Consider the following 16,494-nt stretch of genomic DNA (forward strand, 5'->3'; position numbering starts at 1 on the left):
AGGGCAGCGTGTCCACACGTGGCAGCAGGCTGGAAAGGTGAAGGAAGAAAAGGGAGAAGAACTCTCTGCCCAGAGGTGACAGCAAGCTCAAGGCTCTTACAGGCAGAGCTGGAGCAGAAATGTGGGATTAGGCCTTTTGAGGGCTCACATTGCTTGGTGATGGAGCCAGGGTGGTTTTGATGTTGTGGCTGTAGCTGTAAATGTTGTTCACTGTTCTGCTTTTCCACTGAAACAATTCCATCCATAACCTGTCTGTGTCTGCATGCCGTGGGAAGGGAGTGCAGAGGGCCCCAGGAAATGGCAGCCAAGAGGTGCAAAAGCATCGCTGAGCCCCACAGCAGAGCCAGCAAGCCCCAAAGGGCACCTGGAAGTCCCCAGGCCTGAGTGCCTGGCAGCAGGGCAGGCAGTCCTGGAGGGGGACTCTCCAAGGCCCTTCCCCAGGGGAAGCAGGCAGGGAGGCAGGACAGGCAGAGCTGTGCCAGACTCACGGACACAGCTCTGTGCTCAAAGCAGCCCTGGGCACACCCTGGGTACAATCCTCCCACCTTGGGTCCTTAGGTTCTTCCCCCAGAGGGTGGTTGGGACTGGAACAGCTCCCCAGAGAATGGTGATGTTCCCAAAGCTGCCAGAGCTCCAGGAGTGCTTGGACAATGCTCTCAGGGATGCACAGGGTGGGATTGTTGGGGATTGTCTGTGCAGGGACAGGAGCGGGATCGATGATTGTCGTTGAATCCCTTCCAACTCAGGATATTCTGTGATTCTGTGATTCTCTATTTGACAGTTTTATCAGCTATGGAGAAGAGCTGGGAAAATGATTTCTGTCAGCAGCTGAGGAGAAACTGCAGGAGGAATAGCAACAAAGACAAGGGATTGGAACAAGCCTGGATTAGTGATTTACATGGTGACAAGGTCTAGGCACAGAACTCAATTTTCTACATATCTGCCACAATCACCTTTATATTTCTATACTTTGGTAATCAATTCCTTTGGGAGCCCTCGAGAAGTCACAGCAATGTATCTGTGAGGCTGGAAGGTCTAATACTGCTCTTGGACAGATTAAAGCATCCAACCAGGAATCAAGAAACCAGATTACACTGGCACTTGCTTGGTCTGAGCCGCACCAGAATGGTGAATTCCGTACTCACATCTTCATCAAGGAGGGAAAAAAAAATCAGGAAACACGTCACTTGAAAACCTGAACAGCGTCCAGAGATGTGCAATGACTTAAGAGAATTAGAAAACATCCTTGACAGTGATGAACTCCCAGAGTCCTGTTTATCTTTTCTTGAGGGATGACCGCAGCCTGCAGCACTAAGTCTGGATAACAAAACCTGGATAAAAGCAATCTCTTCATTCCAGGGAAGATAAGCTAAGCTGTGACGGGTGGGAGCCAAAGCCAACCTAAAAATAAGCTGCATATTTTTAACAGTAATCAAGCACTGAATAATCCACTAAAGCCTGTGGAGGATCTTCTTTCACTGCATGTTTTCAGACAAAAAAGAGATTGCTTTTCCAGGAGATGCACACTGCAGCACAAACCTGCCTTCCCAATCCCTGTATTTCCACGGAGATGGCCACACAGGGCTTTATCAGTTTCAAGATACGGCAGATTTTGTTACACGGGGAAAAACGCATCTATTCAAACCACAAAGACTAGGAAATTTAACTCTGATGGATTATATATAGGAAATGTCAGGTCCTGGAAAAAAAAATTGTGTGTATTTTGAGCAAGTTCCTAGGACTGGATGAGTAGGAATTTGTGCAAAGCCCTGGCTGAAAGGAGAGAGGTAAGCCCACGTCCCTTTTCTTCCTGCTCTCTCTCTCTCTCCTCTCTTTTTCCTTCTTCACGGAAAATTTTTAGCATCTGCCATAAAATTGCTGTGCTGGGAATACTGTGATAATTACATGGGAATGCAAGCACCGTGTAGGTGCCATAATCCAGGCTTTTTTTCCTGGTATATTTCTTAATTCAGTGTGTTAGTACATGGAAAGTCTATGTTTAAGTGTAAAGCATAATACACCATAAATAAAAAAATAATCACATCCTACTGCTTGCTTGGAGAGGTAAAAAAATAAGAAAACTTTAAATAAAGTTAGAGTGTAATTTTCAGAGTCTCTCACCCAGACCTCACCCTCTGCAACAAGAGGAGGGGATAGCCCACACTTTCCTGAAATATAAGCAGGATTTATCTAATTTAAACAGTCTTCTGTTTCCATGGAGCCAACAAGCACTAAACCCTTGTGAAAATCAGTTTTTATTTGTTAAGTGGCACGGTGGCTTATTACCATTTAATACTTGGGATTCAGTGACAAGTCAGGGACAGGGCGCGTGAAGTGCCACGCAAGCAGGGAACGCCAGGCTGATTCCTGCCCCCAAGAGCTGTAATTTTCCAGCATCAGCAATCCTGCTGTCACTGCTCTGGATCCCAATCCTCTGCTGTTTTCAGAACAAAGCAGCTCGACTGGGTGATGGGTGACGAAGCAATTTTTCCTGGAGGAATTAATGCAGTGGGAAGGGCACCCCATGATTTAAGGAATACAGAGAGTATTGACATCGAGGTTCAGCCAGGATCACTGGAGTGGAGGCAAGGCTGGCTTTTCAGCAGCTGGAATTTTGGAGCACATCAGGGCTCTGGAACACCTCGGCCAGTTCACCTGTGAGGCTGAGCAGCCAAACACGAGCCTGGTTTTCTGCCCGCACCCCTGACTGCCCTCAGTCCACACAGCAAAGATGGCAATGAAGACAAAACTGGTCACTAAGAGGCAAAAAAAATTCAAGCTTGCAGGTGGAGCCATGAATTCTGAGGGGAAAATTCCATTGCCATCCTTGTGACACTGTGCAGTGCATTTTTTAGGAACACGCTGGCAGAGGGGTGTGGTGAAAATGAAGAGATGGGCAGTGTAAAACCAGTGGATGTCGTCATCTTTAGTGGTTTCTTACAAAGAAAGAGCTGGGAATTGACACCGTGACCATAATGAGAGAGTAACTAATTAGGCAAACACGTTTCAAATGAAATTCACACTTTGTTATTGAGCGTTTCTGGTTCTTACTGACTCAAACTCTCAAAACATCACTGATATTTATCACAAACATCTCTATACTCACTCATTATTCAATGGATTTTCTCCAGGTTATTACAAGGTTTTTTTTGAGGTCACCTGAGATCCTCTCCAGTCCTGACCTCAGTAATTCTACTTACCATTAATCAGAAATTTTGTTCATGTAAAAAAAATTGAAAAATTGGCTGCAATCTTGGGACTACCTGTGCTCAAAGAGAATTTCATTCACCTTTCAAACACAAAACAGGGAACCTAAAAGCTGAGGTGGGAGTTTTGTTTCTCCTGTTTCTATCTGAATTTTTAATTTTGAAGAAAACCTGACCCCTAAAACATGATTTTCCCACTCCTCTAGATTGTTTCATCAGCACCTGGGAATTCTCAATATTGCTGTAAATATCCAACACCTTTATATATATTAATTAAATCCCAGGCCTCAGGAGTATCCATGCAAAACCCAGCTTGATTACAAACTGAATGGAACTGCTTCTGTCATAGACAATTTTTTGAAAGAATTATCTGACCTTCCTCTCAGACTAGGCACTAGTTGGTTTCTTTTTAATCTTCTCTCCATTCAGCCAACAATTCATTTTTTTCAAACCCCACCCAGATAAATTTTGCAATCAATTGCAAAATTGCAAAATTTTGCAATCCTGTTTCTTCTATAGTTCAGTGAGGTGTCCCTGTCCATGGCACAGGGGTGGAATGAAATAAACTTTAAGGTCCCTTTCAACCCAAATCATTCTAGGATTTTATGAATTTGGGCTGTATTACCCCTAAAACCACAAAGGGTATTTTCCACAGGCACTCACACTCTGATCACTTTTTATGTGTTTTTATTGCAAACATAGGTGCAGAAAATTCTCCCGGGAGATTTATGTTTTCTGAAATATAGTCAGTGAAAAAACACTGCAAAATTGGGATGGTACAGTACATTGGCTAAGCACAACACAGGAGACTGCTGTCAAAATTAACAGCCAGAAAAACCATGAAAAACAATTAAATATATACATATTATTGGGGGTTAGAACAAAATAAATGCCTCTTCCAACCCAAACCACTCTGGTAATTGTACAAATAAAACACATTACTGCATGAAAGGAATGCGTGGCGTTTTCTTAAATGTGTCTGCAAAACAACCTCTAAAACCGGGAACATGGACAGGTCAGAGGGTGAATGTCACACGGACGAGGACAAGAGGTGGAGGCAACGTCGACTCCATGAGGGCTCCCAAAACTTTGGGAACAACGCGGCGAGCAGACTTGAGAACAAGCAGCGTTCCACAGAGGCGCTTCCTAGGAACGCGGCCCAGCGGGCAGAGCCCATGGAAAGGGACATTTCGGGTTAAAGAGTCACTGAGGGACATTTCGGGTTGAAGAGTCACTGAGGGCACCTGGGGCGCTCCCGTGAGGGAGGCGAGCCGCCTTGCCGTGCCGCCCGGCAGGGGGCGCGCTCCCCGCCCCTCCCTCCGCGGGGCTCCCTCATCCCCTCAGCGGGCGATGTTGCCGCGCCACCGCCTCCACCTCCTGCTCTTCCTCCGCACCCTCCACGGCTCTGCCTTCGGCATGGGCGACTGGGCCTCCCGCCTTCCGCAGGCGGGCGAAGCGCTGCCCGGCAGGACCCAGCGCATGGCGGTGCCAGGTAAGCGCGAACTCCGCTCCCCTTCCTCTCCTTCCCCTCGTCCCCCGCTCCCGCTCGCTGCCGCCTCAGCCGCGCGCCCCTTCCCCGCGCGCCGCTTTGCGCATGCGCGGTGCCCTGGCGGCGGGGCGGGGCCGACGCGGCGCCTGCGCGCTGAGGGGCGGGACGGGGCTGTGGGAGGAACATGGCGGCGGCGGGGGGCGCGTCCCGTGAGGGGGCGACGGGGACAGGGCGGTAAATGTGCCTTGGGAAGGGGTTTGTGTTGAGGTTCGCTCGTGCAGCGGTGTTTCTTGTGTGCCGTAAGAATAGGGGTGGACGGGTTGTTGGAGCAGCTCGGCTCTTGGTGGCCCAGAGAAGCTGTGGCTGCCCCGTCACTGGAAGTGTCCAAGGCCAGGTTGGACGGGGCTTGGGAGAGTGGAAGTGTCCCTGCCCATGGCAGGGGAGTGGAACGAAATGAGGTTTAAGATTCTTTTCCACCCAAACCATCCTGTGATTATTTTCTATAATTTCTCTTTGCTATATATGAATTTTCTCTTTTTATTTTTTACTGAACGTGGCAGCAGGGTTTTGAGCAGATTTCGTTAGCCCTCACTGTTTTCGTTAAATAATAATACTTAAAAATAAAACCATGACACACTGCGTATGTTCCGTGGGTGTTTTAGGAAGACATCTTTCTCTGTGAGGGTGGTGAGGCCCTGCACAGGTTTTCCAGAGAAGCTGTGGCTGCCCCTGGATCCCTGGAAGTGTCCAGGGCCAGGCTGGACAGAGCTTGGAACAACCTGGGACAGTGCAAAGTGTCCCTGTTCATAGCAGGGGATGAAATGAGATGAGCTTTAAGGTCCCTTCCAACCCAAATAATTTTGTGATTCTGTTTGCAAAGTGCTTTTAAGTTCTTAATAATTTCTCCTATTATTTTTCTCCTTTGAGTCGCTGTGTGCTGTCAGGTAAGCAAACTAGCAGCCCAGAATGAATGAATTTACTTTCCAGTCCTCCTAGGAACTGAAGGTGTTCCGAGATGACTCTCAGTGCTGTTCAGGAGGAGTTTTAGTGGCACTGAGGTGCTCTAACACAGGTACTGGATAGCTCACATATGAGGTATTTATTGAACAAGGTGTTATTTACACGTATCTTTGCTGCAGGCTCCTATGGACCCTAAGAAAGTATGAGAACTTAGGGCTTAAAATAAATACTTAACCACCTTAAGTGCATAAGTGCTGGTGGAAGAATTATAAATGGATGATGGCATAAGCCCAGTGGTCAAGAGGATAATAAAATCATGCATGTTATAGATACTTAGTAAAAAGCTGAAGGTAGTGGTGAAATAAAAGGTAGCAGGAAGAATGTAATTTCTGATGTAGAGAAAATGGACTCAAAGGAGGGGTGCAGAGGTGGGGTTTGTGCAAATACAGGAGTGCCAGAGATGGCACTAACAGTTGCACATTGCCTGGATTAAAGTGGCAGCTTGAGGTTGTTTGTTGAGAAAGCAGAAGACACTCCAAGCTCATTTTATGCTGAGTAACTGCACAGGTAGAATAATTTTGGGCTGCTGTAGAAAAAGCATCCTGATAAGAGCAAATGCAATTTTTTAAAGTGTTTTTCTGTGGATAAATGTGGTATTACATATTAAAATGTAAATTGCTCAGAAAAGAATGGCAATTAAAATTTAGGCTGATGATCAACTCAAGGCTGATTGACCTTGCAGACCCTTGCCATGTTAATAATGTTTGTGGGTCAGGAACCAGAACTGGACCTGGTGTTCCAGGTGAATTCTTACCAGTACAGCACAGAGTGGAGGGATTTTTCTTTTCTCTGCTGTCCAGAGTTTGCTTTCTCTGTGGAAATGTGCACTGTGAGCACATTTAACCTGGCATCCAGCAGAACCACAGCTCCTTCCCAGCAGCTCTGAGATCATCCTGCTCTTGCTGTTGACCTCCCTGAGGTTTCTGTTGGTGTAGACCTGGAATTGTTCCAGGTCTCCTCTGCTGTTTGCTGTGTCTGCTCTGGCTGTGTGTTTAACGCTGCCCTCAGATCTGCTGAGCGTGTTTTCTGTCACATCACTCACTTTGCTCTTTCAGCTATCGAGTGATTCTGGCCCCAGCAGCAGCCCCTGGGGTCACCTGCTGCCCACCAGACATGGAGGTATCGATCCCTGCCTGTGGAGGCTGCTGCTCCTTGCCATTTTTGATGTGCAGGCTGTTCCTCCAGCCAGGACTTTGTCAGCTTCCACAGCCAATGCTGGGAGAGGGGGTGTCAGAACCCTGCTGAAGTCAACATGTGCTACAGCCACTGCTCTGCAGAGTCATCATTTCAGCCTGAAAGGGCAGCTCAGCTGGACAAGCCTTTGGTAAATGTGTTGGTTGTTCCTGATTACTTTCTTGTTCCCTGATTGGAAATAATTTCCAAGAGGGCATTCTCCATGATATCTTCTGAGACTGAACTGAAGCTGAGCATCCTGTACCCCCTCAGTTCTGTTTTTCCCTTTCTTAGCAGCAGTTGTTACTGTAGCCCAGTTTTCATCATCAGAGGTCCCAAATCACTGTGGTTTTTCATTATTTCTGATCCATCACGGTGTTCTGATGGCCTCACCAGCAAACTTGGCCTCTCAGCTCTGGAAAAACTCATAGGGCTCCTTGGATTTAAACACATTTAGCTTCTTTAAGTAACCATAACCCATTTTTCCTCACGTTGTTTGGTTATTTTCTTTCTGACTGTACCAGCCTGGAGAGGTTTTGGAGCAGTTGTTGTTTCTGAAGACTTGTGCAAAAGAGGTTTTGGGTACTTCAGTCTTTTCTGCACACACTTCTGGGCTGTCTCCTGCATTCATCAGTGCACCTTGATTCTTTCTGACCTTTTTACTCCTGTAATTTTTGTGGATTCATTTCTTGTTGCCATTCCTGTCCCCAGTGAGGCTGAACTCCAGCTTTGGCCTCGCTGATTTTGTGCCTAAATGCTGAGGTAGTGCTTTTCTTTGCCTCCTTTGTTATTTGTTTTTGGTCACTGTATTTTAATCCATTAAGCAGCTCTGTGCTTCTGATGCTTTTTACTCCTGTATTTTTTGTGGATTCATTTCTTGTTGCCATTCCTGTCCCCAGTGAGGCTGAACTCCAGCTTTGGCCTCGCTGATTTTGTGCCTAAATGCTGAGGTAGTGCTTTTCTTTGCCTCCTTTGTTATTTGTTTTTGGTCACTGTATTTTAATCCATTAAGCAGCTCTGTGCTTCTGATGAAGTTCCCACTTTTTCTGCCTGATGTTTTGTTCCTTAACTCTCTTAGAAAGTTATTTTTTCCAAATTCAGACCACCTTCGTATTTTAATCCATTAAGCAACTCTGTTTCTGATGAAGTTCCCACTTTTTCTGCGTGATGTTTTGTTCCTTAACTCTCTTAGAAAGTTATTTTTTCCAAATTCAGACCACCTTGAAGAGTCTTTTTCTCCCTCTGGCAGCCTCCCAGGGGCTTCTGCCTCTCAGGGGCTGCAGCTCCAATCTCTGCTCTCTGTGACCAAGGCCCAGGGAACAGCTGGGGCTGTGTCAGGTTTAAGCTGGATATCAGGGAAGGGTTCTTCCCCCAGAGGGTGTCGGGCACTGGAACAGCTCCCCAGGGAATGGTGACATTCCCAAGGCTGCCAGAGCTCCAGGAGCATTTGGACAATGCTCACAGGAATGCACAGGGTGGGATTGTTGGAGTGTCCTGGGCAGGGTCAGGCTCTGGACTCAGTGATTCTTGTGGGTCCTTTCCAGCTCAGGAGATTGTGTGATTCCATGATAATTCCCTATGTAAGCCAGAGCTCTACAAGTAGAAAAATGCTACCTCTGTGTACCTTTCAGCCTTCCTTTGGATCCCCGTCTCCACTGTCTTCTGGCTGCTGACAGGACTTTCCCTCTGGAGCCCTGTGCTCTCAAGGAGTTGTGTTTCAGTAGAGTGCAGCTCCCCATCCAGTTTTCCTGTGCTAGGAAGGATTATTCCTACATCCTGCATAACCTCCTGCTCCAGCTGTGTGTGCTGTGCCAGGTCTCTGATTCTTGTCACATCCGAGGTCTGTGACCACACCTGGACATCCAGGTGAGCCAAGCTCTGCCTTAGGGTGCAGACACTCGAGGGAAAGTTCTGCCAGAGCTTTCTGGACCTGCAGTGTCCATCCTCTTCACCTTCAGTGGTGCTAGCAGCCTTTTGCTTTCCTAGGTGAAGAGCTGCAGAACATTCAGCTCCTTGTCTCTTGGAGATCCCATTGATTTCCTGCTCTCATCCTGATGGGATAAAACATCCTTGGAGCTCCTTCCTTGTGCTGCAGCAACTCCATCTGCCACAGCAGAGCTGCCAAAAGTGAGGCTGCTGCTGCCACTGCTGAGATCCCTGTGGAGGAGCACCAGGCTCTTCCCAGAGTTCATCTGGAGGGAGGTTGAAGTTCCAGAGATGTTGGTGCACACTAAGGATCCAAGAAAATCATGTAGTTAGACCTGGATAAACGCTGGAAGGAGCACAGACATCAGCAAACATCACTTACTTTTTTAGTAAGCAAGTTGAGTTTATCAGCTCTTGTACAAATTTCATAATCTGGGAATTAGACTTTGTTGTGCAGCTTTCTTTCCTTGCAACAGAGCATCTGCATTCATTTTTTAAAATTACTTAACATCCTTGTATAATGGTGCAATAAGATGTTGTTCTTTATAATAAAAACACACATTATTTACTGCTTCTATCTTTCTAGTATAACTCTACTTTTCAGACTTAATTTTAGTTTGATTGCTGCTGAAACATGGCTGTGTTTTCTGAGTATGTGAGGATTTATTGCTTATGCTATTTAATGAACTATTTTATTTTATGACAGTGGTAGGAGCAGTAGTCAAGGAGCCTAAGAATGTAGACACTGAGTAACATATACATATATATTACACACACACAAAGAGAGGGTTTTTTCCTGCTAGATATCCTGAGGTAGCAATGTGCAATAAATTAAAAGGATGTTTTTCCTGCCATTCCCAATAAGTAATGTCAGAGAATATCTTACACATCTGGAGTGACTTGACTTTTTTGAGGCAGAGAAAGTTCAGCTCATGGGTAGAGAGCTTTAGGATTGTTTAAACCCATTAGGCCTCTTAGCTTTATAGCTAAAGATTAATAGAGCAGTAATTACAAATGTGAAGGAGGTCATGGTGAATTTTAGTCTGACCTTCTGTGTAAAAAAAAAAAAAAAAAGCACAGCATTGCCATGAATTAATTCTTGCTTGAATCAGATCACAGTCTTTAAAGAAAACATTGATTAAAAATGTCATTTGACAGAGGATCCACATGCTCTCCCTATTTGTCTTTTTTTACCATTCTTAAGACACTGAACAGAAATTATTGTGGTCAGACCAGTGGCTTGTGGTTTGCTTGGTACTTCAACTCACCATTAAACTATGTCCTCAAAATAAGGAATACAATGAAAAAAATAGTCATGTTTATTTCCTTTACTGATTAAAAAAATTGTAATAATGAGCAAATAAAAAATTTTTTCAGACATGAGTTCAGTATCGCTGTATTTTAGATCTAAAATAAAGATTCCTGAGATCGTACCTCAGGACAAAACCTCAAAGTTCATCTTAAGGTTTAGGAGGAAATTAATTTTTTTCAAAATTTCCACCACTTTATGAATGTGGTACAATTCTACATAATGTATTAATTAGTTGTCCATTTTTATTGAACTTGTCTGAAATATGGGCCAAAAACTGCAAGACTTGACTTCCATTGCAGTTCAGTGGAGTGTGTTGAGTAACAATGTCTTATGTGGTTTAGCACTTTGCAAATTGCAATTCACCTTTCTAACTCAGAAGAGTTACTTACTTATTTCTTTATTCTAGAACACACTCAAGCCATCAATTTCCATAAATTATTAAATTTCATTATAATTTTGTTGTGTATGCCAAGATTGAAAGCAGAATTCACAGCAGAGAAGCACCTCACCCCAGTGATTGTTTATTATCTGAAAAGACTTCTCAAATTTGTGGTTACAACTTCATTACAGGTGCATCCAGGATGAATTTCCTTGGAAATCCTGCCTATCATGGCTTTTTTTAAGTTCTCTATTTTTTTTTTGTGTGCTTTGTCAGGTAATTATATTCACACACTAAACACCTAATTTTCAAGCCAACTGTACAGCTGTAAATATGGTGCTCTTTTTGGAAAAACAGGAATTGCTTTTAGCCCCCCACTTGCAGTTTACATTTTGGAAGATGCAGCAAAGATTTAAGTCAATATAAAGAAATTTTTTTGCTGTTGTTTTGCATGTGCTTTTTTGCTCTTGGCAGCTGGAAAACAACAACCCAGAGGAAGTTAACAGGCACAGAGGATGCTGGAGAGATGGAAAGCATACAGGAAATATATTTACAGAGCTGCACATCCAGCTGCCAAATGCTGCTTTTGAGGTGGAATAACCTCGATGGAATCACCCTGCGCTTACTTATCACCTCTCACTACATCCCAGGAGAAAGGGTGACATCATTCATCACTAAACCCCTCAAAATACACAACAAAAAGTGGAAAAAAAAAAAAAAGTCTGTTGTTGGAGTCCCTGGAGTTCCTGGAGCTCTGCTTAGCATGCGGCTCACAGCCGGGGGGTGCGGAGGAAGCGCTCCCGGGGCTTCTCCTGGCAACAGCCCGGGTTGCTGGGAGACAGCAGCGCCTAAACGGGGAGAAACTTCACCCAACTGGCAGCCTCGTGCATCCAAATGAGGCTTGCTGAGGCTTCTCGTGCTGGTGCTGTAATTTCCCTCTCTGAAATGGAAAAGGGATCCAGAGGATCTTTACCTAGAGGGCTGTGTGTGGGTGCTGCTCTGAGGGATCATTCAGAGTTGTGTCATATGAGGGGTTAATTATTCCTGGGTGAAGGTAGTTGTGGTACACTGAGTTCAGGAGTTTCTCTTTGCTGCTGTTTTGAAAATGGATGTGAATGTCTGAATTTGTCAGATTCGAGGTGTTAAACCTCAACTAAAAGTATAAACACAAGGTTATATTTACTCTGGTTGTTTTTCCTGACTAGAGAATATTTCATCTGATTTTGTTTGACTCCTGAGATACATTTGGCTGCTTTGGCTGATTGTGCCCATTTATCTTTAGTGCAGGAATGACACTGCACTACACATTTAGGTAATATTGTGCCCTGGATCCCACATGTTCCTCCATAATTAAATGAATGCATATCCCAGCTACAGACATGGAATTAGGTTTCCCACTGCTTCTCTTTCCACAGCAGGCAGGAGAGTGTGGGGCAAACTTTCCATTGCAGCAGGAACAGGGTGGGACAGAGCACTGGAAGGGGCTGGGTGGTGCTGCAGCAATACCAGAGTTTGGCTGTCACAGGTACAACAGGCACTGGTGTGTTTGGTTCATCAAAAGACGTTTAAATCAGGAATTAGTGTTTAAATCAGGGAAATAATGCCCAAAATGCTGTTTTCTTCCACAGTGCAGGGTCCAGTGGCCAGCTCACATGGAGGTGCCTGTGTGATAACCAGCCAAAGACAGAGCCCTGGCTTTATATTAATGACCTGTCCATGTAGCTGCTATTCAGTATAAAGCCTTTATTTTTTTATTTATTGCCCAGGATCAAAAGCTATATTTTAATTTAACTCTCTACACCAAATACCAGTTCACACAATTAAAAATTTTTCCTTTATTTTCTTTAATTTTCCTTGTTTATGGTTGTATACGATATTGCTAATAATGAAGGAAGGAATTTCCAAAGTAGGATTATCCAAATGAGAGTGAAGTTGTTTACACATGGAACTGCAAAGGTGCAGCATCTTTAGTTCCTTAGAACACACAAGGAGTAAATAATAAAACTCCTCACATTAATTGATTTGAGATAAGATAAGTGCAGAATAGCCCTTAAGGCAGATTTAAGGTAGCTTGAATATTTCAGGTATTAATTGTGTTTTAATCCTTCTCTGTTTCTTTGATGTACAGTACTTCCTTTTGAATTTTTTCAGCTTTAAAAGCTTCTCTGGTTTAATTAATGTCTTCCTGTCAAATTTATACCTTCAAATTACAGTGGTGTACATTGCCTTAACTTCAGGTTTATGTACTTTTTATTGAATTTATTTTTACTTTGCAATCATTGAATTATTTGGCTTATAATTTATTGTGTGATAGGCATTGCTTTATTCTTCCATGCTTATCTTTTAATTATTATGTATGGAATTTCTGTGATATGGATACATTTGATTATTGCACTTATTTTGTTGCAAATTTTTATGATACGTATGAAACTTGCATTTAAATTTCCAGTACAATTAAAATAATGCACATAAATAAGCCCTTAGTACAAATCAGATAAAAACCTGTGCAATAAAACCCATCACAATCCAGGGATGGTTATTACAGTTTTGTATGTATTGCTTGTAGTTAATTCCTGCTGCATATAATGCAAAATTTGGATTAGTGGAGATTGTTTGGGTCTTTATTTTGAAGATAAGATCTTATTTTCTCTTGAGAAATGTGGCCAGGTGGATGATACCTGTATTTTTACTGGAGTTTGGGCTTGATTGCTCTGGCATTTGACTTTCTAGGAGCCTCCAGAGATGCTTTAAGGAATGCCCACATTTCAGGAATGGCTGAGAGGCAGAACTCCAGTGGAAACAAATTTTTTTAGTGTCCTCAATGTGAGACAGAAATCCCTCATCTTGAGGGTGTTTGTTTAGGCTTGAGGACTTTGGGAGTAGAGATTTGGTGCCTGAGCCTCTGGCTCAAAACTTTTAGGAAGCCAGTGAGGAGTGAGAAATGTGCAAGGGACAGACAGTGGAAGTGTCTTCGTGTTTCTGACATTGCCCATCAGTGTTTACAGGCTGGGAAATGTACTTTTTAGTTAATCAAACATTAAACTCCTGAAAATTTCATCCCAGAGCTCCCTAAAGTGGGAGCAGGATTCGAGGGAGTCTGGCATTGATGACTTAGCAGGCTGAGGGAGGAGAGGGATGACCCCAGACAGCCCTTGGTGGGACTGGCAGGGACTGGTACCTGTGTATGGCAGAATGGGATCACAGGACGATCCAGGCTGGAAGGGACTTCAGGAGATCACTGAGATTGGGATCAGTAGATTGGCAGCTGATCTGCTCCTCTTGAAGAAAAAATGTTTGCAAGAATTTGCTCCTCCCAAATGTTGAGTTTACATTCTAAAAAATGGCAAAATTCCAAGTCAGGGAATCAATGGCTGATTCAGCAAACTGCAAAAAGATTTCATCTAAGGTCATCAGAACCAAAATAACTGCACCAGAGATAACATTACAATATACAGGGTCTGTGTGGACTATTTATATTGCTTCTTCCTTTTGTTTATGTTCTTCCTTAAGGATTCTTCTTCTTACCCTAAACAAGGATATGCAAACCTTCTTCTGCACGTAGTGAGCTTGTCCTGGGGAGCAGCAGAGATAAAATCTCATCTTGAAGAGATTGCACTCGGACAACTTCTAATAAAATAAGCTTCTCACAGAATAATAATGCTTCATTTCAGTAGGACCTTGAGTGACAATTTTCCAAGTTACCACTCAGAAAGGGAACAGGAAAGGAAAGAAATGAGTAGGCAAACCAAGTGTAGAGGGTGGATTCTTAAGCAGAATGTCCTAATATGTTCTAATACATCTTTATACAAAGAAGAAAAATACAAGATGACCTAGAGATAACTTTACAGTTGGTTCATAAGATATTAATTTCAGAAAATCAAAACTTAGAAAATATCCCTTTTTAAAAACAATTTTGGGATGTTCTAACCATCCACTTTGTTAGCATTTTTCATAAATCCTGTCATAAAGGAGTATAACTGCTCTGGAGTCCAGCTGCATCCTCTGCAATGAAGGAGCAGGACCAACAGCCCATCTGTTTGCCACATTCAGTTCTGAAGTTCTGCTTCTGAAAGGTCTTCTCATGTTGTTGGCAGCTGAACACAGTTCCTGTTTAAAACCTGAGTTTTGATGGGATTTGGGGTAGGACCTCACACCTCGTATCTCCCCGTTGAGTGGCTTTAATGCATTTGTTCTCTTACCAGTTGTCTACACTTCTTGCTGTTTGATGTAACCTGGTCCCTTGTGCCATTGTTAGCCATCAAATTGCTTTTTTTTTTTTGACCTGAAAGATGCTGTCATTTACTGGAGGAGGATCCCATCCCACGCAGGAAAAGCTGGATGCAGCCTAACGCTGCATTCCAGTGTGGGAATTGCAGATTGTTTCTGTGACTGTGAATATGCCCCTGGATGGGGACATGGAGATGATTCAGATCATCCATTAAATCCTTGGAGAGATCCTGGGTCTGGCCTTTCCCTGGTCAACCAGTGTGGCATTCACATTCTCTGAAAAAATTCCTTCACCCAGGATTTTTCTTCTGGGAAGCTGAGAGGCCTCAGAGAAAAGGGAAACAATTCTTATCTGATTTGCTTTCCTGTGTTGTGCTCATGTGTGGAATGTGTTTGGAGATTGCTTACCCACAGGTGATTGTTTCATTGGATTCTGCTGTGAGTTGTTTTGACTCATTGGCCAATTATGGTCAAGCTGTGTCAAGACTCTGGAAAGAGTCACAAGTTTTCATTATTATCTTTTTAGCATTCAGTAAGTATCCTTTCTGTTTACTTTAGTATAGTATTCTTTAATATAATATGGTATTATAAAGTAATAAATTAGCCTTCTGAGAATATGGAGTCAGATTCATCATTCATGCCTTCGTCAGGGCATTCCCTGCAAATATAATAAACCAAATATAATAAAATTCCTGGATTTGGTACTATTCCCAGTTGACAGTGGGACACAACATCGTATTTTGGATGTTGTTGGCTGTGCCTGGGCTGGTGACACGAGGCCAGAGGATGGGATGTGGAGGAGCCATCAGCAGGATTTGAGTGTCTCTCTATCCATGGTGGTGTGGAATTGCAGACTCCCACACTCACCCTTTTACATTAACTGATTTCTCCTTAAGTCCTTGTTTAAGGAGTCATCTTCGTGTTAAACATTCACACACCCTACTCAGTGTTTGATTTAGTTTACAATAACTAACAGCAAACTTTTTGAGTGACAGGCAAAAAAATCACCAAATGTGTATTTTATCCGTTTGGATACCTGTGCGCAGAAGTTCCCAGCTACTCCTGTTGTGAAAGTATTAAATATAATGGAAATGGAAAATGAGGAAAACCCAGCCCCCTCTGGGCTGATGGCTGGGTGAAGATGAGGAATTTTGAGATACTGATCTCTGTAGAACCATTTAAAATATTTAATTAGTGAAAATTCAGTTATTGAACACAAAGCACTTTGTGCCTGAATTTTACAATAAATCCCTTTATTACTGCAAAACAAAGAATATGTTCTTATTCCTCATACCTGGAATTATGAGAGCCTAACTGGACCAAATTTTAGGTGAATTCTCTTAGTTATTTGATTTTTTTAGAGCCTTCATTTTCATAATAATTGAAGATATTTGAGAATTTCTAACCAGAAGTCTATTTTCACTCCAGCCAAACTAACTGTAAGTGGATTTTATTAAGAATAACTGTTTCTGCCTCAAGTTCTGTGCATTTATTTTTCATGTTGCACACTGTAATCACTTTTTAAATGCCACGCAGCCCTACCTGTAACTGTTTTTCTCCTGAGAACTAAAAGAAGATAACAAACAATGGTACCAATGGTATTTAAAAACCCATGTTACACTTTGTATTGGAAGTGTTCTGGCTGGTACTGGATGGAGAGAATGGGAAAATATTTTAACCTAGGAATGCAAATTCTGTTTGCTATATCTGGAAACCATCTGGTTTTAAAGAAACTGAAGAAGAGCACATTTAGTGGAGATTG

At 43.2% G+C, this 16,494-nt stretch overlaps 1 protein-coding gene and 1 long non-coding RNA gene across 3 annotated transcripts in view; both read left to right on the forward strand.

Moving 5' to 3' along the window:
• Positions 1 to 3,903: 3,903 nt before the first annotated feature.
• Positions 3,904 to 16,494, forward strand: part of MSRA (methionine sulfoxide reductase A) — a 232,445-nt gene continuing 219,854 nt past the window's right edge. Inside the window, exon 1 of one of the 2 annotated variants that reach the window (XM_039697619.1) lies at positions 3,904 to 4,698. In XM_039697619.1, coding sequence (XP_039553553.1) covers positions 4,557 to 4,698 — 142 coding nt within the window. In that variant the 5' untranslated portion in view covers positions 3,904 to 4,556. The remainder of the gene's footprint in view (positions 4,699 to 16,494) is intronic. The other variant, XM_039697620.1, reaches the window with a different exon arrangement.
• Positions 4,895 to 9,888, forward strand: LOC120496821. The gene is made up of 3 exons (XR_005626360.1): positions 4,895 to 7,039; positions 8,520 to 8,754; positions 8,875 to 9,888. It is a non-coding gene; the product is annotated as an uncharacterized LOC120496821 (long non-coding RNA).

Source organism: Passer montanus, unplaced genomic scaffold, assembly GCF_014805655.1.
Source record: "Passer montanus isolate IOZ18808 unplaced genomic scaffold, ASM1480565v1 scaffold119, whole genome shotgun sequence".
Taxonomy (NCBI): domain Eukaryota; kingdom Metazoa; phylum Chordata; class Aves; order Passeriformes; family Passeridae; genus Passer; species Passer montanus.